The sequence below is a fragment of the Lithobates pipiens genome, unplaced genomic scaffold (assembly GCF_037356315.1).
Source record: "Lithobates pipiens isolate NorthernLeopardFrog02 unplaced genomic scaffold, aLitPip1_a1.2 Scaffold_35, whole genome shotgun sequence".
Lineage (NCBI taxonomy): Eukaryota > Metazoa > Chordata > Amphibia > Anura > Ranidae > Lithobates > Lithobates pipiens.
In genome coordinates this window covers 14,250,318-14,277,467 of record NW_027507811.1, presented here as the reverse complement: position 1 = coordinate 14,277,467, position 27,150 = coordinate 14,250,318, and the positions used below count along the sequence as shown (strand labels likewise).

General features: G+C 44.4%; 1 protein-coding gene across 1 annotated transcript in view; it reads left to right on the top strand.

The window, feature by feature from the left end:
* Positions 1-27,150, top strand: part of LOC143955503 (uncharacterized) — a 55,939-nt gene that overhangs the window by 5,444 nt on the left and 23,345 nt on the right. Inside the window, exons 7-15 of the mRNA XM_077465538.1 lie at positions 2,569-3,775; positions 3,852-3,928; positions 15,782-15,832; positions 15,949-16,040; positions 16,121-16,327; positions 16,424-16,555; positions 16,653-16,782; positions 21,951-23,133; positions 24,768-24,772. Coding sequence (XP_077321664.1) covers positions 2,569-3,775; positions 3,852-3,928; positions 15,782-15,832; positions 15,949-16,040; positions 16,121-16,327; positions 16,424-16,555; positions 16,653-16,782; positions 21,951-23,133; positions 24,768-24,772 — 3,084 coding nt within the window. The remainder of the gene's footprint in view (positions 1-2,568; positions 3,776-3,851; positions 3,929-15,781; positions 15,833-15,948; positions 16,041-16,120; positions 16,328-16,423; positions 16,556-16,652; positions 16,783-21,950; positions 23,134-24,767; positions 24,773-27,150) is intronic.

Below are 27,150 nucleotides of genomic sequence, written 5' to 3'. Positions count from 1 at the left end.
AACATTCTGTAGCCAAGTGTCCATCAAGTGTAAAGCCTCCACCGCACCCTTGGTGCTCGTGCCCCCCTTGTATAAAAAACTCACCAAAGGTATTGCCCAGCACTCTCGTGTCAGGCAAAAGCGCTTATAGTGTATGCAAATGATGATTAATTTCTCCAAATCGCTTCTTATGAGAACTCCGCAGGCAGAGGGTAGTCACTTATTATCTCAAAATTACCTCAAGGAGACAAAAGGAAACTTCCCATAGTGTAATAATGTAAAACTAGTTTAATAAACGTAAAAGTTTAAAATCACACTCACATGGGTTCAATTAAAAACAGGCACTTCAAAAAGACAATCCACTGGTCAATTCAAAGGTTCTTCCCTCATGAACATTAGTGAGTAAGCTGGATGCAGGCTAGGAAGTGTCACATAGCACCGTCTCTATACAAGGTATCTGTGTGGTACCTGACAGCAGATATCTCAAATCGAAAACAGCGCCAAAAAACGTCCTTCAATCTGTATGTTCTCCTCCCTCCGCCTTCTATCAGCTTGATTACTGTGTGTGCTGGTCGCCGTATAGCCACGCCCCCGACATGTTTCGTCCAATGGACTTCCTCATGGGTTTGGCTATCCAGCTGTAACATCCCCCCTTTTATTTGCAGCCACAGGTGACCAGACACTCCCCCTTCAAGTGACCACTCCCCCCCATAGCTTCTAATTGGCCGACAAACTTCCACAATGGGTGGATCACTGTAAATGCCATCACCAACCCCGAACAAATTTTAGGTATAGCAGGCACTCTCAATAACACCCCCATTGCTCACATAGCGATCAAACAAATAAGTCACATAATGTGAGGGAGGCACATCAAACCTACCCTTTTACCTCATTGGCCGATCATAGCAGTGGATGTTTTTTATTTACTCGGCGCGCATGCGTGGAGCATTCAAGGGCGCTCGTAAATTACGTGTGCTGATTGGCCAAACCTAGGCGTCACTGTCATCACGTAAGACACCGCCCATCTCACCAAACCGCCCACTACACCCGCGCCATTATAGTACACCCCGGTGTCACTGATGAGCTGCGCAAGCGTCAGTGATTAAACTACATCTATGGTGAGCGGCTAAAGAGACTTCCCCCTTATGCCCACGTCCTAGATAAGGCTATCCTCCTACACCCGCGCCATCTTGATACACCCAAACAAGTCACAGTCACATGACCTGCGCAGACATCATGCACTCAGCGATATCGTGGAAAAACAAATATTGGTTATTTTCAGTCATTAGCACTGCCCTCCATAAAGATGTCATCCAAATCCAAAAGTTGGATGTGGGATGTTACAGCTGGATAGCCAAACCCATGAGGAAGTCCATTGGACGAAACATGTCGGGGGCGTGGCTATACGGCGACCAGCACACACAGTAATCAAGCTGATAGAAGGCGGAGGGAGGAGAACATACAGATTGAAGGACGTTTTTTGGCGCTGTTTTCGATTTGAGATATCTGCTGTCAGGTACCACACAGATACCTTGTATAGAGACGGTGCTATGTGACACTTCCTAGCCTGCATCCAGCTTACTCACTAATGTTCATGAGGGAAGAACCTTTGAATTGACCAGTGGATTGTCTTTTTGAAGTGCCTGTTTTTAATTGAACCCATGTGAGTGTGATTTTAAACTTTTACGTTTATTAAACTAGTTTTACATTATTACACTATGGGAAGTTTCCTTTTGTCTCCTTGAGGTAATTTTGAGATAATAAGTGACTACCCTCTGCCTGCGGAGTTCTCATAAGAAGCGATTTGGAGAAATTAATCATCATTTGCATACACTATAAGCGCTTTTGCCTGACACGAGAGTGCTGGGCAATACCTTTGGTGAGTTTTTTATACAAGGGGGGCACGAGCACCAAGGGTACGGTGGAGGCTTTACACTTGATGGACACTTGGCTACAGAATGTTTAGTTTGAATTAATCAATCTTTGAACTATTGCCACCATTGGGATTGCTGCTTTTCATTGATTCTCCTTGATTGAAGATTAATTGAACTCACTTTGGAACCACATATTCTTTTAGAGCACTATTTGTCCTTGTGTTCATTTTTGATTTTTCACGTTGTCACTTATTCACAGCAATACTATTTATGCGATTTGTATAATTTTTCTGATTGCATATTTCTATTTGATTGTCACTTTACTCTGCTATTTCATCATTATTTATTGTATTGTTGATCATTGTTTTATGCACATTTTTTTCACGTTGAGTATTATAGCACACGGCTATTCAACAGTGTGGATTTTGTTTAGCGCCACTAGGTGTCTTTGTTTGCATTTCAAGTGTTAGATTTGCCTTCTTTCCACCTTCTGATAAACATCTTCTGTACCATGTCTGCAGAGCCTAGGACCACCTCCTGTACCATGTTGCTCACTGTAGTTTGGTTGTTTTGTAACCTTTATCCAGCTTATAGTCCTATATTTGTGTAGTAATTGTATTCACTTCTTTTTCAGAGCTATGAGCATGTACGATTCCTGAATGTGAAAAAAATGTGAAGAATACGTTTTAAAAAATATATTTATCTTTTCCAACAGGTAGGCACTATACCTGGAATATCTCTGAGGAACATCTATTATCTCCCGATTATAACGCAGAAGATAAAGGCATTGCACAACGTTCTCCGGGAGTAAATCTCATTGCTGTAAATAGACGTTCGGGACCTTGTCATTTGGAGAGATCAATGGACCCCTCTATTCCCGAGGAACCCTTTGATAATTCACATACTAACACTCCAGCTTTACATAGAAGAGACGATAGAGCAACGGGTCCATCTAATGCCAAGGAATCTTTACGGAATGGAAGAGATCCCATGGAAGAGCCTTCATGGCCATGTTCAGTTTGCCTAAAATCTTTCACCGGAAGCCGAACACTTCTTAGGCACCAAAAAATTCACACGGGCGAGCGGCCTTTCTCATGTTCAGAGTGCGGGAAATGTTTCATTCAGAAAGGAGTTCTTATTAAACACCAAAGAATTCACACGGGTGAGCGTCCCCATTCGTGCTCAGAGTGCGGGAAAAGCTTCATCCATAAAGGGGACCTTCAAAAACATCAGAAAATTCACACAGGTGAACTTCCTTATTCGTGTTCAGAGTGCGGGAAAGGATTTATTACGAATGGGGACCTTCTTAAACATCAGAGAACGCACACGGGCGAGCGTCCCTTTTCGTGTTTGGAGTGCGGGAAATCTTTCATTCTGAAAAATATACTTGTGAGACACTTGAAGACCCACACGGGCGAGCGGCCTTATTCATGTTCAGAGTGCGGGAAATCTTTTAGTGAGAAAAAAACACTTCTTAGACACCAGAGGAGTCACACGGGCGAGCGTCCTTATGCATGTCTGGAGTGCGGGAAATGTTTTATTCAGACATCGGACCTCCGTATACACCAGAGAAGTCACACAGGCGAGCGTCCTTATTCATGTACAGAATGTGGGAAAAGTTTCATTCTCAAAGGAGACCTTCGTAAGCACAAAAGAATTCACACGGGTGAGCGGCCTTATTCGTGTTCAGTGTGCGGGAAAAGTTTCATACTGAGAAATGCTCTTGTTAGACACGAGAGAATTCACAAGGGTGAGCGTCCTTTCTCGTGTTCAGTTTGCGCAAAATCTTTTATTGAGAAGGGAGACCTCGTTAAACATGAGAGAATTCACAACGGGCAGCAGCCTTTCTCATGTTCAGAGTGCGGTAAAGGTTTCGCTGCGAAAGGAAAACTTCTCCATCACTTTAAAAGTCATACAAGTTAGCGTCCTTTTTCATAGAGTGCGGGAAATGTTTTACAGAAAAGGAAAAAGTTCTTAAACACCAGGAAAGTCACACAGTGGACTGCAGATCCTCTTTCTCAAGGTGACAGATAAAACACCAAGGTTTCGAGCGTATGCACTTCCTCTTTCTCAAGGTGACAGATAAAACACCAAGGTTTCGAGCATATGCTCTTTCTCAAGGGGACAGATAAAACACCAAGGTTTCGAGCGTATGCACTTCCTCTTTCTCAAGGTGACAGATAAAATACCAAGGTTTTGAGCGTATGCACTTCCTCTTTCTCAAGGAGACAGTTAAAACACCAAGGTTTTGAGCGTATGCACTTCCTCTTTCTCAAGGAGACAGTTAAAAGACCAAGGTTTTGAACGTGTGCATTTCCTCTTTCTAAAGGAGACAGGTAAAACACCAAGGTTTCGAGCGTATGCACTTCCTCTTTCTAAAGGAGACAGGTAAAACACCAAGGTTTCGAGCGTATGCACTTCCTCTTTCTCAAGGAGACAGATAAAACACCAAGGTTTTGAGCGTATATGCACTTCCTCTTTCTCAAGGAGACAGATAAAACACCAAGGTTTCGAGCGTAAATGCACTTCCTCTTTCTCAAGGAGACAGATAAAACACCAAGGTTTTGAGCGTATATGCACTTCCTCTTTCTCAAGGAGACAGATAAAACACCAAGGTTTCGAGCGTAAATGCACTTCCTCTTTCTCAAGGTGACAGATAAAACACCAAGGTTTCGAGCGTATGCACATCCTCTTTCTCAAGGTTTCAGAGCATGGGAAACGTTTCAATGGGACAGGAAAACTTTTTACACACTGGATAACACACTCTAGGATGAGCCGCTTTTCATTCTCAAAGTGTGGTAAAAAATGTAAACATATTGGAAATCGAATTAGACACTGAGACTACGCATACCTGCTGAAGCTGTTGTCAAATGTATGGTGGGATTGAACAAGTGGGATAGTTAAGTCCATGTATGTTAAAAAAATAAAAACATTTTTAAATGGGTGCATACTGATAGAATTGGTAGTGAGATTGGCCTTCTACAGTTCCTGGCTCTCATCCATAATATCAATATCCATTAGGAAGGGTGGGAGCCATTCATGATGGATGGGGTGGGTATACAGACCTAAACACTGAGAAAAAACAGCACTCCAACAATGTTCTAGAACACAGGTGCCTTTGGTATATGACGTGTGGCCCTTGGACCATAGTAATTTGTAGTAGGAACATGGATTAGAGTAATAGCATTGATCTCTACTAGCCCTTATGTAACATGTTCCCAGTTTTGTATTGTCTTCTGTAGCATATCCCCCGGCCAAAAATGTATCCTGTCCTCACTCTGACCCTCATTTCCTCTATTAGGCCTGCAGTTTCTGACAGTCCTTTTAAGCATTACATATATTGAACATTATATGTGCCCCCCTGGTAGTGTCCAGGGTCACATTTGAGGTCCACTTTAGCTCATAAGTTTACAACCACAGTTATAGAATTAACTTTTTTTAAAGTCCCTAAAAACGCCAAGGTTTTGAGAATATGCATGTCCTCTTTCTTAATGTGACAGATGAAACACCAGGGTTTCGAGCATGGGTAGATCCTCTTTTTCAAGATGATAGATAGTACACCAAGGTTTTGAGAATATGCAGATCCTCTTTCTCACGGTAACATGTAAAACAGCATGGTTTTGAGCACATGCGGGTCCTCTTTCTCAAGGTGACAGGTGAAACACCAGGGTTTCGAGCATATGTAGATCCTCTTTTTCAAGGTGATAGTACACCAAGGTTTTGGGAATATGCAGATCCTCTTCCTCAAGTTAACATGTAAAACACCAAGGTTTCGAGCACATGCAGGTCCTCTTTCTCAAGGTGACAGAAAAAACATCCAGGTTTCGAGAATATGCAGATATTCTTTCTCAAGGTGACAAATAAAAAAACCTAGGTTTCGAGAATATGCAGATCCTCTTTTTTTTTAAGGTGACAGATAAAAGATAAAAGTCTTGAGCATGTGCAGATCCTCTTTCTCAAGGTGACAGATAAAACATCAAGGTTTTGAGAACATGCAGGTCCTCTTTCTCAAGGTGACAGATAAAACATCAAGGTTTTGAGCACATGCAGGTCTTCTTTCTCAAGGTGATAGATAAAACACCAAGGTTTCGAAAATATGCAGATCCTCTTTCTCAAGGTGACAGACAAGACACCCATCTTTCGAAAACACGCTGATCCTCTTTCTCAAGGTTTAAGAGTGTGGGAAACATTGCAATGGGAAAGGGAAACTTCTTACACACCAGATAAAACAACATAGGAAGAAATATTTTTCATTCTGAAAGTCTGGTAAAAAATGTAAACATGTTGGAAATCTAATTGTACATTGGACTACGCATGCCTGCTGAAGCTGTTGATAAATATACGGTGGGATTGAACAAGTGGGATAGGTAAGTCCATGTATGCTAAACAATAAATTAATTTTTAAAGGGGTGTATCCTGGTAGAGGTGATCTGCGTGGTAGAGAGATCGATCTGCTACAATTCTTGGCTCTCTTCCATAATATCAATATCTATTAGGAAGTGGGAACAGCTCATGATGGGTAGGGCAGGTATACGGCCAAAGGACTACATGAGGCCCTTTGGTATATAATGTGTGGCCCTTGGACCCCAGCAGTCTGTAGTGGGAAAGTTGATTAGCATAATCACATTGATCTCTACTAGTGTCATGTAACATATTCCCGGTTTTGTATTGTCTTCTGCAGCATATCACTGGCCAAAAATGTATCCTGTCCTCACTCTCTGACCCTCATTTTTTTCTATTAGGTCTGCAGTTTCTGACTGTCCTCTCAAGCATTACATATACTGAACGTTATATGTGATCCTTAGGTGATGTCAGGGGCCGCATTTGAGGCCCCCTTGACAACCACTGTTCTAGAATGACCATTTACAGAAGTCCCTAAAAACACCAAAGTTTCGAGAATATGCAGGTCTTCTATCTCAAGGTAACAGATAAAAGACCAAGGTTTCGAGAAAATGCAGATCCTCTCTTTCTCAAGGTGACAAATAAAACACAAAGGTTTCGAAAATATGCAAATCCTCTTTTTTTAACGTGACAGATAAAAGATCAAGGTCTTGAGCATATGCAGATCCTCTTTCTCAAGGTGATAGATAGTACACCAAATTTTCGATAATATCCAGATTCTTTTTCTCAAGGTGACAGATAATACACCATGGTTTTGAGAATATCCAGATCCTATTTCTCAAGGTGACAGGACACCAAGGTTTCGAGCAAATGTAGATCCTCTTTCTCAAGGTGACGGGTAAAAGACCTAGGTTTCGAGAATATGCAGATCCTCTTTCTCAAGGTGATAGATAGTACACCAAAGTTTTGAGAACATCCATATTCTTTTTCTCAAGGTGACAGATAAGACACCAAGGTTTCGAGCATATGTAGATCATGATACATTAGTGTGATGGTCAGTGAGAGGAATGGTGGTCATTGGGAAGAATTAACGCCTTACAGATAGCTAAAACGATCAGTGGTGTCAGTGGGAACTTATCTGAGAGGCAGAAATTGCCCAAGGCTGAAGGAACCCCTAGCAACCTCTGGAGGAACCCTAGGGTTCCACAGAACCCTGGTTGAGAATCACTGATCTAAGGGCTGCTTTACTCAGTGCCAGTTGATTGGCCCCATCATTGTCACAATGTAAGGGTTCCCATACATTGATGGTCAGTGGAGACAGGCCCTCTCACTTGTGGGGGTCCTTGAAAAAGGGCCCCCTTTCATTGGTGATCAGTGGAGAAGGACTTCCTTAATTTCATGGTCAGTAAAGAAAGGCTCGCCTTACATTAGTGGTCAGGACCTATCACACTTGAGGTGGATGGGGGAAGTGAGTACGTTTTGTTTTCACTCAACCCACTGGTTGAATGAAAATAACTGAATAATTGAGGGGTTGCCTTAGTCAGTGTCAGTTGATTGGTCGGTCCCATACTTGTCACAATATAAGGTGTTCACTGACCATCACTGTAAGGAGGTCCTTCACCGACCACCAATGTAAGGGGTATCTTTTCCAAAGACCCCTAAAAATTAGGGGGGCCACCTCCACTGACTACCACTGTATGGGGAGGTGGGCCCCTCACTTTTGGGGGTCTTTGGAAAAGAGCCCCCTTTCATTGGTGGTCAGTGAAGGACCTCCTTACGTTGATGGTCAGTGAAGAAAGGCTCGCCTTATGTTGATGGTCAGGATCTACCACACTTGAGGTGGATGGAGGATTTGAGTACCTCTTCTTAGCTCAACCCACTGGTTGAACAAAGAAAATTGAATAATCTAAAGGTTGCCTTAGTCAGTGTCAGTTGACTTGTTCTATCATTGTCACAATGTAAGAGTTCCCATACGTTGATCAATGGAGACAGACCCCCTCACTTTTGAGGGCTCTTGAAAAATGCTTCCCTTTCATTGGTGGTCAGTGGAGAAGGACTTCCTTACATTGATGGTCAGTGAAGAAAGGCTTGCCTTATATTGATGGTCAGGACCTACCACACTTGAGGTGGATGGGGGAATCGAGTATATTTTCTTTCTCCTCAACCCACTGGTTGAAGAAAAAACATAGACTAATCTAAGGGCTGCCTTTTGATTGGTCCTATTCAACCTGGTCGGTCTCTTTACATCTAGAGAACCAGTTTATAGAAATATAGAATGGTTTTTGGAGGGACTTCTAGGTCCCGGTTAATACAGCACTAGGGATGAGCCGAACACCCCCCCGGTTCGGTTCGCACCAGAACTTTCGAACGGACCCAAAATTTGTACAAACGTTAGAACCCCATTGAAGTCTATGGGACTCGAATGTTCGAAATTAAAAGTGCTAATTTTAACGGCTAATATGCAAGATACTGTCCTAAAAAGGGTTTGGGGACCTGCCTCCTGCCCCAGGGAACATGGGTCAATGCAAAAAAAAGTTTTAAAAACTGCCGTTTTGGCGGGAGCACTGATTTTAATGACGATTAAAGTGGAAAAAAAAAGTGAAATATTCCTTTAAACATGGTGCCTGGGGGGGGGGGTGTCTGTAGTATGCCTGTGAAGTGCCACGTGTTTCCCGTGTTTAGAACAGTCCCTGCACAAAATGACATTTAACGGCAATAACGTCATTTAAAGCTGCTTGCGGTTTTAATGTTATATCTAGTTCCTGCAATATGGTTGAAAATCATTGAGAAAAATGGCATGGGTAGCCCTCCCTGCCCATTACCAGCCCCTTTGGGTCTTGTACGCATATTAAGGGGAACCCCGTACCCATATTAAAAAAAGGAAATGCGTGTGGCCCCCAGGCCCTATATACTCAGAACAGCAGTATACAGGCGGTGCAAACAAGACAGGGACTGTGTAGGTTTGTTGTGTTTTAAAGTGTAGCTCCAGTCAAAAAAAAATTTTTAAGCTTTTTGGAAAACATAGGGAAGGGTTATCACCCCTGTATAATTTGTTTTGTCGTCCATCTTTTTTCATCTCACTTGCTGTTGTCTTCCGTTTGCAAGTAGGAGATGTTTGTAAGTTGGATGTTTGAAAGTAGGGGCCTGCCCTATATGCTCTGTAGAAATGGCGGAACAAGGTGTTGGTTTTGCCACAACATTGTAAGCCCTCAAAGTGACTCTTGGTGGGCGCTGGAGCGCCCTGCTGTGAACGATTATATCAGGAATTGTAATTACATGCCATTGTTGAACAGTGGTAGAAAAATTGACCTTTGGTGGTTGTGGTGCTGGTGCCACAACACTATAAGTCCTCACAGTTACTCTGGGTGGGCACAGGAAGGGGCCCTCCTGTGAAATATTATATCAAGAATTGTAATTACATGTCCCTGTTAAACAGGGGCAGAAAAATTGGGCCTTAGGCACTGCTGCTGGTGCCACGACACTGCAACCTCTCCCATATACTCTAGTTTTATTGCAGGAATTAGCCCTGCTGCAAAGCATTGCATCAAAAATTGTACTTAAACGCCGCTGTTAAACAGGGGCAGAAAAATTGGACTTTAGGCACTGGTGCCACCACACTGCAACCTCTCCCATATACTCTAGTTTTTTTTTGCAGGAATTAGCCGTGCTGCAAAGCATTGCATCAAAAATTGTACTTAAACGCCCCTGTTAAACAGGGTCAGAAAAATTGGGCTGATGGCATCACCCAGAAACAGAAATGTTCTTCCAACATATCATCGGAGGAGGAAGAGGATAGACAATCAACATAACAGGACAGTCACTCAGCATCAGCATAGGCAGTCTTGAAGGGATGTGATATTTCAAAAAAAATTATTCGGTTACATCAGCTTCAGGTGCTTGGTAGCTGTGGGTGATCCAAGACTGATTCATCTTGATGAAGGTCAGTCGATCAACTGATTCGGTAGACAGCCGCACCCTGTGATCGGTAACAAAGCCACCAGCAGCACTGAAGGTGCGTTCCGAAAGAACGCTGGATGCAGGACAGGCCAGTAGCTCAATTGCATACTGTGCAAGCTCTGGCCAGTGATCCATCCTCAAGACCCAGTAAGCCAGAGGATTTTCGGTGGGAAAGGCGTCCAAGTCTGACCTTGCCCCTAGGTATTCCTGCACCATGTAAATCAGACGCTGGCGATGGTTGCTGGAACCGATCATACCTTGGGGCTGCGGACTAAAAAATTGTCTGAAAGCATCAGTCAGACGGCCACCTTCTCCACCGCGACTTCTGACCGATGCCTCAGCAACACGTTGTCCAGGACCAGGAGTTTGTAACCTCCCAGTCTCTGGGAACGCGTTGCACAGACCTTTCTGCAAGGCCTCCCGGAGATGTCTCATCCTCTGCTCCCTCTGCGATGGCAAGATAAGGTCGGCAACCTTACCCTTGTACCGTGGATCAAGGAGAGTGGCTAGCCAGTAATGGTCCCTCTCCTTGATCCGAAGAATACGAGGATCCTTCCGCAGGCTTTGCAGGATCAGGGAGGCCATGCAGCGTAGGTTAGCTGAGGCATTCAGTCCGGAGTCCTCTGGGTCACTAAGGACAACATGATCCGCAGCTACCTCCTCCCAGCCACGTACAAGTCCACGTGTTTCTTGGGACTGTAAATCATCCCTACAAGACTGCTGCTGCTGCTGCTGATGCTGAGTGCCAGCCTCCACCTCCATGCTGACAAAATCATCCTCCTCCTCCTCTTCCTCTTCCTGTGTGATGGGTGGCACAGCAGGAACACTGTCTGGATAAAGGGGCCTTGAGAGGCAAGGAAGTCCTCCTCTTCCTGCCTCTGTTCTGCCTCAAGTGCCCTGTCCATTATTCCACGCAGCGTATGCTCCAAGAGGTGGACAAGAGGTACAGTGTCACTGATGCATGCACTGTCACTGCTCACCATCCTTGTGGCCTCCTCAAACGGTGACAGGACAGTGCATGCATCCCTGATCATGCACCACTGGCGTGGTGAGAAAAATCCGAGCTCCCCTGACCCTGTCCTGGTGCCGTAGTCGCACAGGTACTCATTGATGGCCCTCTGCTGCGTGTGCAGCCGCTGCAGCATGGCCAATGTTGAGTTCCACCTGGTGGGCATGTCACATATAAGGCGGTTCTTGGGCAGGTTCAACTCCTTTTGGAGCTCAGCCAGCCAAGCACAGGCATTAAATGATCGGTGGAAATGCACACAGACTTTCCTGGCCTGCTTCAGGACATCCTGTAAGCCGGGGTACCTGCCCAAGAACCGCTGCACCACCAGGTTAAGGACGTGAGCTACACAGGGCACATGGGTCAGTTGTCCCTGTCGGAGGGCGGAGAGGAGGTTGGTGCCATTGTCGCAAACCACCATTCCTGGCTTAAGCTGGCGTGGCATCAACCACCTCTCGGCCTGCCCCTGCAGAGCTGACAAAACATCCGCCCCAGTGTGACTCCTGTCTCCCAAACAAACCAGCGCAAGCACGGCATGACATCGTTTTGCCTGCGTACTTGCGTAGCGCCTGGAACGCCTACAGAGCACCGCTGCTTCTGAGGACAGAGCAGTGGAAGAGGCCATGGAGGAAGAAGAAGAGGAGGGGGTGGAGGAGAGAGGTGTGTCACAACCAATAGTAGCATTTTGGAGGCGTGGTGGCGGAACAACCTCCAACACTACTGCACCTTGTCCTGCATCCTTCCCAGCTGCCAGAAGAGTGACCCAATGGGCCGTGAAAGACCGGTAACGTCCCTGTCCATGCCTGCTGGACCATGAGTCAGCGTTAATATGCACCTTACCGCTGACCGCCCTGTCCAGCGAGGCAAGGACATTGCCTTCCACATGCCGGTAGAGAGCCGGAATCGCCTTCCGTGAGAAAAAGTGGCGTTTGGGGACCTGCCACTGAGGAACCGCACATTGTACAAACTCACGGAAGGGGGCCGAGTCTACCAACTGAAAAGGCAGCAGTTGAAGTGCTAGCAATTTAGCCAAGCTAGCATTCAACCGCTGGGCATGTGGATGGCTGGGAGTGAACTTCTTTCGCCGGTCCAGCAGCTGGGGCAGGGACATTTGCCTGCTATAATCGGACGTGGGTGTACTGCTAGCAGAGTGCCCGGAAACACTTGGCTGTGACACACCTAATTCTACACCTTCATTCCTCTCAGAGCAGGTTTCAGAGAGGACTAAAGGTCTAGTGGGGTTGGAGATGCCAGCTGATGAGGAGCAAGGAGAGGGCTGCTTTGTTCTTTAGTGTGGGTCTTTGAGGTACGCTTGCCAACGAGCTGCATGGCAGGTCAACATATGTCTGGTCAAGCACGTGGTGCCCAAGCGGCTGATGTTTTGGCCATGCGAGATAGCTTGAGACATATGTTGCAAATAGCAGCGGTGCAATCTGATGCACTCGTCTCAAAAAAGGCCCACACCAAAGAACTTTTAGCATAACGTGCAGAGGCAGCGCCCTACACAGGTGGAGCTCTGCGGTGTGATTCAGTCAGTGTGCTGCCCCTAAGCTGGCCCCCGGAGGGCATCCTGCCTCGTTGGACATGTGCCTCCTCCTCCTCTCTCCTACCAGGCACCCACGTGGAGTAAGTGCCCTCATCATCCCCTCCCTCTTCATCGCTGTAGCAAACCTGGCAGTATGCTGCAGCTTGTGGAACATGACTGCCAGATTGCTGTCCTTCTTGAGTATCCCCTCTCTCTGCATTCACGCTACTGCCTTCCTCTAGCTGAGTGTCATCATCAGAGCCCACAAAACACTGGGCATCCTCCTGGAGCATGTACCCAACACTGTGCTCAAAGAGTTAAGGAGACTCCTCAGGAGGACGTGGTGGGTCTAGGGAAGGAGTCACTGATGATGACATTGAGAGGAGGGAAGACGATGCGTTGGCAGCTGCTTTGCTAGTACCCTGAGACTGGGTGAGAGAGGATGAGAAAGATGAAGAGGTCTTGGTCATCCACTCTACCAAGTCATTGGCATGTTGCGGCTCAACATGTCCAGCTGCCGAAAAGAAGAACAAGCGTGTCCCATGGCCACGTGCTGATGACAATGCACCGCGTCCACGACCAGCACTGTTGTCTCTAGACACAGAGCCTGCTTGCCCTCTTTAATCGGCTCGCGCCTGTCTGCCTCTCCTTGCTGGCCTTCCAGACATGGTAATGGCCTGAAGGGAGTTGGGTAAAAAAGCAGTTGGGTAGTGTATATTGTGCTAGAGGCACACAACACCCACTAACTCCTGCAGATGCCTTTATTATAGAACACCAGAGATAAAGGGGTATATACAGATGTATACTGTGCTGTGCTGGAGGCACACACAACTTCCAATAACTCCTGCAGATGGCAAGTGGGCTCAAATAGAGAAGAGCTATGTAGGTGGATATAGCGGTATGTACTGGGTACAGAGCATGCAGACAGCACGCACTAGCTCCTAACACTACTGACTGCAAGCTCTATTATAAAAGATAGATCACTAGCTATATAGGTGAGGTGAATATAGCGGTGTTTACTGCGGTCAGGGCACGCAGACAACAACCACTACACAACAGCAAGATCCAAAATCGGCCGAAAACGATCGGTGTGTACTGTGTTGAAGGTACACAGAACACCCACTGCTTCAGACGCCAACACACTACACAAGGCCGCCGCGCTGGCGGCCTTATATAGTGTGGGGCGTGCACTACACAGCCTGAGCTATGATTGGCCACAGGCATCCTGCCTGTGGCCAATCATGGCTCTCCTTGCTTCTGGCGCTGCAATTGGCCAAGCATGCGGGGTCACAGTGCATGCTTGGCCAATCATGAGCCAGCAATGCACTGCACCATCGCAGTGCATTGTGGGCCGCGAGTGCCACACGAATTTGGCGCGAACGGACCAAAACGTTCAGACTTCCCCGTACGGACGAACAGCCGATGTTCGAGTCAAACGTATGTTCGACTCGAACACGACGCTCATCCCTATACAGCACAGAGGAACCCTTGAAATAACTTTCTGGTCTCAGGGAACCCCTGCTAAAATTCCTATATCTACATCTCATGATACATTACTGTGAAGATCAATGGCAAGAATTTGTCTTACACTTGTGGTCGCTGGGAAGAATTGCCCCTTTCTGGATAGCTAAAAAGATCAACTGTGTCAGTAGGAACTTATTTGGGAAGCAGAACTTGCTCATTGCTCAAGGCACCCCTAGCAACCTCTGGAGGAATCCTAGGGTACCATGGAACCCTGGTTGAGAAAGCTTGACATAGATAGATGATAGATAGAGATATAGATACATAGAGTGCAAAATTAATCCCAGGAGGTGAAGTTCCTCTTAAACATAATTTTTTTTTTCAATTTTTATTTTCAGTCCTCTTCAAATTATCTTTAATAGACTTTATTTCTTTATGTAATATAGGAAGAAACCCCCCAAAAAAACTATGCATAAAGGAGCAGCCACCAAAGTATTAAAACTGTGTGCTGTAGTTATTATTTTCCCCACAAGATGGCGATTTCACTTATCGCCAGTGGAACGCAAACACAGGAAGTGATACCAAACACAGACAGGAAATGATGTCAGCTGAAGACAGGAAGTTCTGGGTGAGAGATTAGGAGAAGGTAGGGATCAGACATTGCTGGAGCTGGCAGTAGAGGAGGTGAGCAGATCTTATTTTATATTTACACCCGGTTACCCTCCGTCATGTCCGTCCTCTTCCTCCATAGTCACTGTGATATCCTTTAAGCTCCGTTCACACTTGTGAAATTTCAGATGTGACTTGAGCAGCTTAACAAAGGAAACCACATTGTTTTCAATGGTGGCCATTCACATCAGTGCAATTTTGTAAGAGGTTCCTGTGATACTTTGCCGCAATTTCAGCTCGATTTTGCTTCCATAGAATATACAAACCATATCCAAGTTTCACGAAATAATCGCACTGAAAGTTTTTATTTTTAATCATATAATTCTGGTTAAAAATGTAAACATATTGGAAATCTAATTGTACACTGGGCTACGAGCCTTATTTCTAGCAGATGATGACATATGTATATTCATATATTCTTTATACTTTAATAGACCAGATACATCCTAAATATAGAACCATTTATCCAACTGTCCATCCAGAGCCTCTGGTTTGTAGACCGGATACATCCTAAATATAGAGCCATTTATCCAACTGTCCATCCAGAGCCTCTGGTTTATAGACCGGATACATCCTAAATATAGAGCCATTTATCCAACTGTCCATCCAGAGCCTCTGGTTTATAGACCGGATACATCCTAAATATAGATCCATTTATCCAACTGTCCATCCAGAGCCTCTGGTTTATAGACCGGATACATCCTAAATATAGAACCATTTATCTATCCTCCATAAAGCTGTCTGGAGGTTGTTGGCTCTCATCACTGTGAGATAATGGGCACCATGTCTTCCCTGGATCAGGATATGGGGAGGAAAAAGATTACAGTACAAGTTTTAATCAAGACAACATAGGGAGTAAATGTTCTTATAGTAAACAAAATAAGGAATAAAGGAGGATTCTGGTAAGGTCACGTGACATCATTCTTATTTCTATTAAAAAAGAGACCTGACTGAAGAGGTGACATAAAGAACTTTACAAGGACGTCATGATGAAGAAACGGCCCCCTCTCACATCACCGGGTAAGAGGAGATTTTATTGTAAAGGAGAGAGCAGTACGGAGGGTCCACCTAGATCCCCCATCATCTGATAAACACATAGAAACAATGTATTCAGTCAGTGTGTGTGTTTCCTACAGATGGATCCAGTAATGGGAACCCACCAAAGAGATGTCCTCTGTATTCCCGGGATTCCACACAAGAAGATCACACCAACTCTGACCTTGATCAGGTAGATGATTAACCATCACTGGTAGTTATAATTTATACAGATGCATGTTTATTACAATGAAAGTTTTATCATCTATCCAGAGTGGAGATCTTGAAGATTTTAATATTATTGTTAAAGAAGAGTATAAAGATGAAGATGAGGAATATGGTGTGATGGAGGAGTCTTCTGAAGGACACAAGGACCTCTCTATGGATGTCATGAAGGAGCCACCCAGTAATGAACACTCACCAGAGAGAGGTTCCCCAGATTCCACACAGGAAGATCTCGTGATCCTTCACCATAATCAGGTAGATGGAATTCAGAGACTAGAACTACGTATTTATTCTCTCAAAATGAGATCTATGTTATTTCATACTAAAATGTTATCTATCTTTGGGGTTTAGGATAAAGAACCAAAGAGCATCAAAGTTAAAGAGGAAGAAGAAGAGACTTTGGTGAGTGGAGAGGTGGAGAGTGCTCCTCTGTGTTCCCAGGATTCCACACATGAAGATGACAACTATACAGAAAATGATCAGGTAGATGGCACTGGGTAATAGAACTCAAAAATATGTAACCTCTCGTTCTTGGCTGTTATTTTTCCTATTGTTATATTTTGTCATCTTTGGGATTTAGGAAGAAGATCTGAAAGACATAAAAATTGAGGTTAAAATAAAAGACGAAATGTTTGAGAGTGACGATCAGCAGGAGGAAGAGGAGAGGACTACGAAAAGTAAACAGAAATCTGCTCTACAAATCGACACAAGTAAGTAATAAACACTAAATTCAAAAACATCTCACAATTTCATTATACTTCTCTAAACATAGGGTTTCAGTTACCCCAGAAAAAACCCACATAAAACTGGGCCTAATTTTTTTCTCAACATGGATAAAAGAATTCCTTCCTGATCCTAAACCGCAATTGAATGCCTCCCAGGAACACATTTAATCATGTTTTTATATTAATAGTCATTCATATAGTTTGTATTTTGAAACACAACTAGTCGGGTTTTGCTGTAATGTATTGAGTCTCCTAACACAAGTCTCTGTGGAAAACTAAGCCTCATTTTCACAGCTTGTATAGTAAAGAACCCTTCCATATACAGAGACTAACCCTTTTTTTCCTCAGCCTGTTCTACGGTGCCTTTGTTAAAGATCTTTGTTAGAAATCTTCAGTTGCTTCAATAAGGGAGAGATTAAGAAACCTAAATTGCTGACAGAACATCATCGATGTACCCAACCCAATAGTGCATATTCCCAGCAAATTAAGTGCAGGTTTTGCACACTATATTGTATTCAAAGCTATAATCCTTACCAGAAGGATGCAGTCTTTGTTTTTGTTAAACAAAGTTTCCAACAAATGAGTAGGTGATAACTGTACACCATATGAAAGGTCCATCTCCATTCCTCAATATAATGTCATGTTCCCAACAAATGAGGAGGAGATACTGTACATCATATGAAAGGTTCATCTCCATTCCTCAATATAACGTCATGTTCCCAACAAATGAGGAGGAGATACTGTACACCATATGAAAGGTCCATCTCGATTCCTTAATATAACCTCATGTTTTTCACTGCTGTTTCAATCTCAATCTGCAGGCATGCTCACATTATTTCAATGTTTATTTAGCTAGTAAGTCTTACCTAAATTATGGCTTGTCTTATCTTTACAATTTTGGCCTTTTGGTCCTGTTTCAATTTGAATGTGATGTGAAAAGATTTGCTCTGCTAGATGTGTGCCCAATATTACCTCCTGATTGATTAATTGCCAGATTCAACCCACACCCAACACAGTATAAGAACAAGGCCTTCTTTACGGGGGAACACATACAGGGGGGGCTGCACATACAGGCGGTGCTTCCAAAGAAGTGGGGTTCTTTAAATAAGTGGCACTTCTGCTCTTGCACTTCAGCGATTTGCACAAAGCAACCCACAGCAGACTGCAGGTGACCTTATTTCCAAATTTTCTCACCTTCCTCTCTGAAACATGCACTCTTTACTTTTCCTCCTTTTCACAATTGCAGCCTCTCTCCTCAAACTCCCTTTTCTTCACCACCCCCCCCCCCCCCCCGCTCCACCCCACAATCTGTACATATCGCCATCACTTCTCCCCTCTCCTTACTACTGCACTCATCACCTCTTTCTAACTCTAAACCCACTTGCTAACAAACCCCCCAGGGTACTGAAGCATGTCCCCTCATACAAAGCCTACTCTCATATTACCTCCCTTACTTTTCTACTTCTGCTAACCGCTGGAGATATTTCCCCTAACCCTGGGCCTACCTTATTTAACTGTACCCAACACACCCATCACCCTACACCCTCTGGCAGTCGCAATCTATGCAATTAAGTCTCGATTCCTCTTCTTCCCAAAACCAGCTTCCCCCTCTCCTGCGCCCTCTGGAATGCTCGTTCTGTCTGCAACAAACTCACCGCTGTTCATGACCTCTTTGTCACTAATTCCTTTAATCTACTTGCTCTCACAGAAACCTGCCTCCACGAATCTGACACCCCTTCTCCTGCTTCCCTCTCCCAGGGTGGCTTTCACTGGACTCACTCCCCTAGGCCTAATGGACACAAGGGAGGTGGAATGGGACTCCTCCTCTCCCCCCAATGCACCTTCCAGGTTATTCACTCCCCTCCCTCTCTTTCCCTCTCATCATTTGAAGCTCACTGTATTCGTCTATTCTCTCCTACTTCCCTAAGAATTGCTGTGATCTACCGGCCCCCTGGACCATTATCCACTTTCCTTGATGAGTTCTCTGCCTGGCTACCCTACTTTCTGTCTTCAGAAATTCCCACAATCCTTCTTGGTGATTTCAACATCCCTGCTAATACAAACACTCCTGCTACTCCTAAACTTCTTAGTCTAACCTTTTCATTTGTCCTGAAGCAATGGGTACAGGCTTCTACTCATTCTGATGGCAACACCCTTGACCTTGTCTTCTCCTACCTTTGCACTCCACGCAACTTCTCAAATAATCCTTCTCCTCTTTCCGACCATCACCTAATTAATTTCTCTCTCTCCCTGTCTTCCAACACCTTTACCTCCAATCGCCTAACCATCACCCGTAGAAACTTTCGTAACTTCAACTCTTCTCTCCTCTATTCTGCTGCTGATCACCTCTATGACAAAATCTCTCCCCTGTCCTGCATCAACCAAGCCACTTCCATCTATAATAAAACCCTGTCCTCCACCATGGACAAGCTCGCTCCAATCGTTACACGCAGAATCAGACCTCGACCCCTACAACCCTGGCAAACAGATGACACTAGAATTCTCAAAAAACGTAGTCGCGCTCTTGAGCGTCTGTGGCACAAGACCAAGTCTCTCAAAGACTTCAACCAATACAAATCTGCCCTCCAAAAATACTACTCTTTCCCCCACACTGCCAAGCAGACCTACTTTACAACTCTTATTAACACCTTCTCGTCCAGTCCCCGTAAACTTTTCTCTATGTTCAACTCCCTACTCCGTCCTCTGCCGCCTCCACCCCCTGTCTCACTTACTGCCCAGGAGATTGCTAATCACTTCAAAAACAAGATTGATACAATCCGTGATGAAATCTCCACTCTACAGGTATCTCCCCCAGTTAAGACCCCACTACAACAGGTACTCTCAACACTCCCCTTATTCAAAATTGCTACTACAGACGAAGTTGCTAAACTCCTTTCTAACGCCCACCTAACCACCTGCCCCCTGGATCCTATTCCCTCTCAAACACTACGGTCGCCATCTGACTCTATACTACACTCTCTAACCCACATCTTCAATCTCTCCCTCACCTCTGGCATTTTCCCCAATGCTCAAAAACATGCACTGGTCACCCCCATACTTAAAAAGACATCCTTGGACCCTACCAATCCTAACAACCTACGCCCTATCTCCTTGCTCCCATTTTCCTCTAAACTCCTTGAGCGCCTGGTTTACAACCAACTGAGTGACTACCTCATTTAAAACAACCTTCTTGATCCCCTTCAATCTGGATTTCGCCCTCAACACTCAACAGAAACTGCTCTTTTAAAGCTCACAAATGACCTACTAACTGCAAAAACCAACGGACACTATTCTGTACTCCTACTTCTGGACCTTTCAGCTGTCTTTGACACGGTTGACCACCCTCTCCTCCTCAAAAAAACGTTACTCCCTTGGTCTCCATGACTGTGCTCTTCAGTGGCTTTCATCCTACCTATCCCAACGCACCTTCAGTGTCACTTACAATTCTACTTCCTCCACTCCTCTTCCCTTCTCTGTCGGAGTCCCCCAAGGTTCTGTTCTTGGACCTCTTTTACTTTCAATCTACACCTCTTCCCTGGGTCAGCTGATAGCCTCTCACGGCTTTCAATATCATTTCTACGCTGATGACACACAAATCTATCTCTCCACCCCCTCAACTCACTCAATCACTCTCCTCACGCATCACTAACCTACTAACAGACATATCTGTATGGATGTCACAACACTTCCTTAAACTCAACTTGTCCAAAACTGAACTTATAATAATATTTCCTCCCCCACGTGCCTCTTCTACTGTACACCATATGAAAGGTCCATTTCCATTCCTCAATATAATGTCATGTTCCCAACAAATGAGGTGGAGATACTGTACATCATATGAAAGGTCCATCTCCATTCCTCAATATAACGTCATGTTCCTAACAAATGAGGAGGAGATACTGTACACCATATGAAAGGTCCATCTCCATTCCTCAATATAACGTCATGTTCCCAACAATGGGGAGGAGATTCTGTACACCATATGAAAGGTCCATCTCCATCCCTCAATATAACGTCATGTTCCCAACAAATGAGGAGGAGATACTGTACACCATATGAAAGGTCCATCTCCATTCCTCGATATAACGTCATGTTCCCAACAAATGAGGAGGAGATTCTGTACACCATATGAAAGGTCCATCTCCATTCCTCAATATAACGTCATGTTCCCAACAGATGAGGAGGAGATTCTGTACATCATATGAAAGGTCCATCTCCATTCCTCAATATAACGTCATGTTCCCAACAAATGAGGAGGAGATACTGTACACCATATGAAAGGTCCATCTCCATTCCTCAATATAATGTCATGTTCCCAACAAATGAGGAGGAGATACTGTACACCATATGAAAGGTCCATCTCCATTCCTCAATATAACGTCATGTTCCCAACAAATGAGGAGGAGATACTGTACACCATATGAAAGGTCCATCTCCATTCCTCAATATAACGTCATGTTCCCAACAAATGAGGAGGAGATACTGTATACCATATGAAAGGTCCATCTCCATTCCCCAATATAACGTCATGTTCCCAACAAATGAGGTGGAGATACTGTACACCATATGAAAGGTCCATCTCTATTCCTCAATATAACGTCATGTTCCCAAAAAATGTGGAGGAGATACTGTACACCATATGAAAGGTCCATCTCCATTCCTCAATATAATGTCATGTTCCCAACAAATGAGGAGGAGATACTGTACACCATATGAAAGGTCCATCTCCATTCCTCAATATAACGTCATGTTCCCAACAAATGAGGAGGAGATACTGTACACCATATGAAAGGTCCATCTCCATTCCTCAATATAATGTCATGTTCCCAACAAATGAGGAGGAGATACTGTACACCATATGAAAGGTCCATCTCTATTCCTCAATATAACGTCATGTTCCCAAAAAATGTGGAGGAGATACTGTACACCATATGAAAGGTCCATCTCCATTCCTCAATATAACATCATGATCCGTGGTTCGGGAGTATTGGGTCATTGATCTGTGTTGTATTCATATTGTTTGCTGTGATTGCACTCTATTTTATGCCAACTTTTATTTGATACTGTTGAATGCTAGACCAGCATATATGGCTCCTTTAACGTAAAGCATGAAAAATACTTTAAACATTTCCTTAAAAATGTTTTTTCCATAGATGGACACTATGTCCCAAAATGTTCAGAGTGCGGAAAAACTTTCGACAACAAAGGCGATCTTGTAAAACACCAGAAGACTCACAAGAATAAACGCCCTTATTCATGTTCAGACTGCGGGAAACGTTTTGCTGAGAGAGGAAAACTTCTTAGACACCAAAAAATTCACATAGACGAAGGCCCCTATTCCTGTTCTGAGTGTGAGAAAACTTTTACGCGTAAAGGAAATTTAGTTAACCACCAGAATTTTCACACAGACAAGGAACGTTTCTCATGTGCAGAGTGCGGGAGATGTTTTACTGACAATGGAAAGCTTGTAGTACACAAGAAAACTCACACGGGTGAGAGTTCTTTCACATGCCCAGAGTGTGGGAAAAGTTTTGCTGACAAAGCAAAGCTTCTTGCACACAAGAAAAGGCACTCGAGTGAGCGTCCTTTCTCATGCGCGGAGTGCGGGAAATGTTTTGCTGAGAAAGCAAAACTTCTTCTGCACCAGAAAAGACACACGGGGGAGTGTCCTTTTCCATGTTCTGAGTGTGGGAAGAGTTTTGTTCAAAAGGGAGACCTCCTTAAGCATCAGAGAATTCACACAGGAGAGCGTCCTTTTTCCTGTTCAGAGTGTGGGAAATCTTTTACCGAGAAAGGAAGCCTTCATATACACCAAAAAAGTCACACAGGTGAACGCCCCCATACGTGTTCCGTGTGCGGTAGAGGTTTCATAATGAAAACCTCGCTTGTTATTCACCAGAGAATTCACACGGGCGAGCGCCCTTATTCGTGCTCGGTGTGCCAGAAAAGTTTCAGGGTGAAAAACTCCCTCGTTGTGCACCAGAGGATTCACACAGGTGAGCGCCCGTACTCGTGCTCAGAGTGCGGGAAAGGTTTCGTGCAGAAAGCCGACCTTATGACTCACCAGAGAATTCACACAGGCGAGCGCCCTTACGCGTGCACGGTGTGCGAGAAACGCTTTAACGAAAAGGGCACTCTTATTAAACACCAGAGGAGCCACACCGGTGAGCGTCCTTACCAGTGCTCCGACTGCGGGAAGTGTTTTATTAAGAAAGGAGACCTTGTTAACCACCAGAGGATTCACACAGGCGAGCGTCCTTTCTCGTGTACTGTGTGCAAGAAAAGTTTCTCTGAGAAAGGAAACCTTGTTAAACATCGGAGGCTTCATGATGATTAGTGTCCCTTTTTTTTTTTTACGTTCAGAGTGCGGGAAAACTTTAAACATATATAAAATCTAATTAGGTACCAGAAGAAGTATTTAACATGTAGAATTGTTTAGTACATAGAAAAACTGTGTTATAAGAATACGGTATGTAGGGATTCCTGCTAGGAAACGTTACCTCTTTAGTTACAGGTGGTGTCTATTGGGCTGAGTCTCTAACTCGTATGTACACTATATTACCAAAAGTATTGGGACACTGGCCTTTAATGGCATCCCAGTCTCAGTCCGTAGGGTTTAATATTGAGTTGGCCCGCCCTTTGCGGCTATAACACCTTCAACTCTTCTGGGAAGGCTGTCCACAAGGTTTAGGAGTGTGTCTATGGGAATGTTTGACCGTTCTTACAGAAGAGCATCTGTGAGGTCAGGCACTGAGAAGGCCTGGTTCTCAGTCTCCACTTTAATTCATCCCAAAGGTGTTCTATTGGGTTGAGGTCATTGAGGTCGAGGGCATTTGTGAGGTCAGGCACTGATGTTGGATGAGAGGTCCTGACCTCAACACGATAGAACACCTTTGCGACGAATTCGAGCGGAGACTCCTCTCTAATTCATCCCAAAGGTGTGCTATCGGGTTGTGGTCAGGACACGTAACTACAACAGGAAGGGCCCATCCCCAAACTGTTCCCACAAAGTTGGGAGCATGAAATGGTCCAAAATGTCTTGGTATGCTGACGCCTTAAGAGTTCCCTTCACTGGAACTAAGAGACCAAACCCAACCCCTGAAAAACAACCATGATCCCCACTCACCAAATGATTTGAACCAGCGCACAAGCAAGGTCCATAAAGACATGGATGAGCAAGTTTTTTGGGGTGGAGTCCTGACCTCAACCCCATTAGAACACCTTTGGGATAAATTCGAGCGGAGACTGCGAGCCAGGCCTTCTTGTCCAAGATCAGCGCCTGATCTCACAGGAAGAATGTTCCAACATTCCCATGGACAAACACTCCTTAACCTTGTGGAAAGCCTTCCCAGAAGAGTTGAAGCTGTTGTAGCTGCAAAGGGTGGGCCAACTCAATATTGAACCCTACAGACTAAGACTGGGATGCCATTAAAGTTCATGTGTGTGTAAAGGCAGGTGTCCCAATACTTTTGGTAATATAGCGTATTTCTTGGAGATCCTGGTGGTTCCTGGGCTCTCTTCCTGCCCACACTTGGATGTCCTCGTTCCTCTGTTTTGCTTTCCTCTTAGAATAAAATAAAAGACCAACATTGAGTTCTCAATGGGTGGGAAGCCCTCATAGAGCACAAGGAAGCTGCCAGAACCAGTCATTTAAGACAAATAGACAAGTTGGAGAATGTTTGGAGCTCAAGGGGGGCCTCAGAAGCTCTGAGGGAGGAAGACAGATGAGCCCAAGTGGCTGGCTTCATCTACCAGTGTGTATTGGGGGTTCATCAATCATGTATTTTTTGGTTTTCGGGGATGTGATGGTTATAGGTCTGCGTAAAATGCTCCTCGAAATAAATGGGGCTGATTTGGTCCCGCACTCACACAGACGACACCACAGAACTAAGGCATGGGCAAGTAGATCTCTATTGGTTGCCGTATGTCGCTGTTCTTTGACGTTTTAACTGAAGACTTTCATGTTCCAGCCAATGTATAATTATTAATCAATTTAGATATAAGGTTTTAATTCAGTTATATAAGATTTGATTTAGATTCAATAATGGTCTTATTGTGTGTTACTCTCTTATTTTGTGAAATAAAAAAAGAATGCTGTACACATTGCGATAAGTTGTCCTTTTTCCAAAAAATTTCCAAATTTCCAAAAATACTACTCTTTCCCCCACACTGCCAAGCAGACCTACTTTACAACTCTTATTAACACCTTCTCGTCCAGTCCCCGTAAACTTTTCTCTATGTTCAACTCCCTACTCCGTCCTCTGCCGCCTCCACCCCCTGTCTCACTTACTGCCCAGGAGATTGCTAATCACTTCAAAAACAAGATTGATACAATCCGTGATGAAATCTCCACTCTACAGGTATCTCCCCCAGTTAAGACCCCACTACAACAGGTACTCTCAACACTCCCCTTATTCAAAATTGCTACTACAGACGAAGTTGCTAAACTCCTTTCTAACGCCCACCTAACCACCTGCCCCCTGGATCCTATTCCCTCTCAAACACTACGGTCGCCATCTGACTCTATACTACACTCTCTAACCCACATCTTCAATCTCTCCCTCACCTCTGGCATTTTCCCCAATGCTCAAAAACATGCACTGGTCACCCCCATACTTAAAAAGACATCCTTGGACCCTACCAATCCTAACAACCTACGCCCTATCTCCTTGCTCCCATTTTCCTCTAAACTCCTTGAGCGCCTGGTTTACAACCAACTGAGTGACTACCTCATTTAAAACAACCTTCTTGATCCCCTTCAATCTGGATTTCGCCCTCAACACTCAACAGAAACTGCTCTTTTAAAGCTCACAAATGACCTACTAACTGCAAAAACCAACGGACACTATTCTGTACTCCTACTTCTGGACCTTTCAGCTGTCTTTGACACGGTTGACCACCCTCTCCTCCTCAAAAAAACGTTACTCCCTTGGTCTCCATGACTGTGCTCTTCAGTGGCTTTCATCCTACCTATCCCAACGCACCTTCAGTGTCACTTACAATTCTACTTCCTCCACTCCTCTTCCCTTCTCTGTCGGAGTCCCCCAAGGTTCTGTTCTTGGACCTCTTTTACTTTCAATCTACACCTCTTCCCTGGGTCAGCTGATAGCCTCTCACGGCTTTCAATATCATTTCTACGCTGATGACACACAAATCTATCTCTCCACCCCCTCAACTCACTCAATCACTCTCCTCACGCATCACTAACCTACTAACAGACATATCTGTATGGATGTCACAACACTTCCTTAAACTCAACTTGTCCAAAACTGAACTTATAATAATATTTCCTCCCCCACGTGCCTCTTCTACTGTACACCATATGAAAGGTCCATTTCCATTCCTCAATATAATGTCATGTTCCCAACAAATGAGGTGGAGATACTGTACATCATATGAAAGGTCCATCTCCATTCCTCAATATAACGTCATGTTCCTAACAAATGAGGAGGAGATACTGTACACCATATGAAAGGTCCATCTCCATTCCTCAATATAACGTCATGTTCCCAACAAATGAGGAGGAGATTCTGTACACCATATGAAAGGTCCATCTCCATTCCTCAATATAACATCATGTTCCCAACAAATGAGGAGGAGATACTGTACACCATATGAAAGGTCCATCTCCATTCCTCAATATAACGTCATGTTCCCAACAAATGAGGAGGAGATTCTGTACACCATATGAAAGGTCCATCTCCATTCCTCAATATAACGTCATGTTCCCAACAAATGAGGAGGAGATACTGTACACCATATGAAAGGTCCATCTCCATTCCTTGATATAACGTCATGTTCCCAACAAATGAGGAGGAGATTCTGTACACCATATGAAAGGTCCATCTCCATTCCTCAATATAACGTCATGTTCCCAACAGATGAGGAGGAGATTCTGTACATCATATGAAAGGTCCATCTCCATTCCTCAATATAACGTCCTGTTCCCAACAAATGAGGAGGAGATACTGTACACCATATGAAAGGTCCATCTCTATTCCTCAATATAACGTCATGTTCCCAAAAAATGTGGAGGAGATACTGTACACCATATGAAAGGTCCATCTCCATTCCTCAATATAACGTCATGTTCCCAGCAAATGAGGAGGAGATACTGTACACCATATGAAAGGTCCATCTCCATTCCTCAATATAACGTCATGTTCCCAACAAATGAGGAGGAGATACTGTACACCATATGAAAGGTCCATCTCTATTCCTCAATATAACGTCATGTTCCCAAAAAATGTGGAGGAGATACTGTACACCATATGAAAGGTCCATCTCCATTCCTCAATATAACGTCATGTTCCCAACAAATGAGGAGGAGATACTGTACACCATATGAAAGGT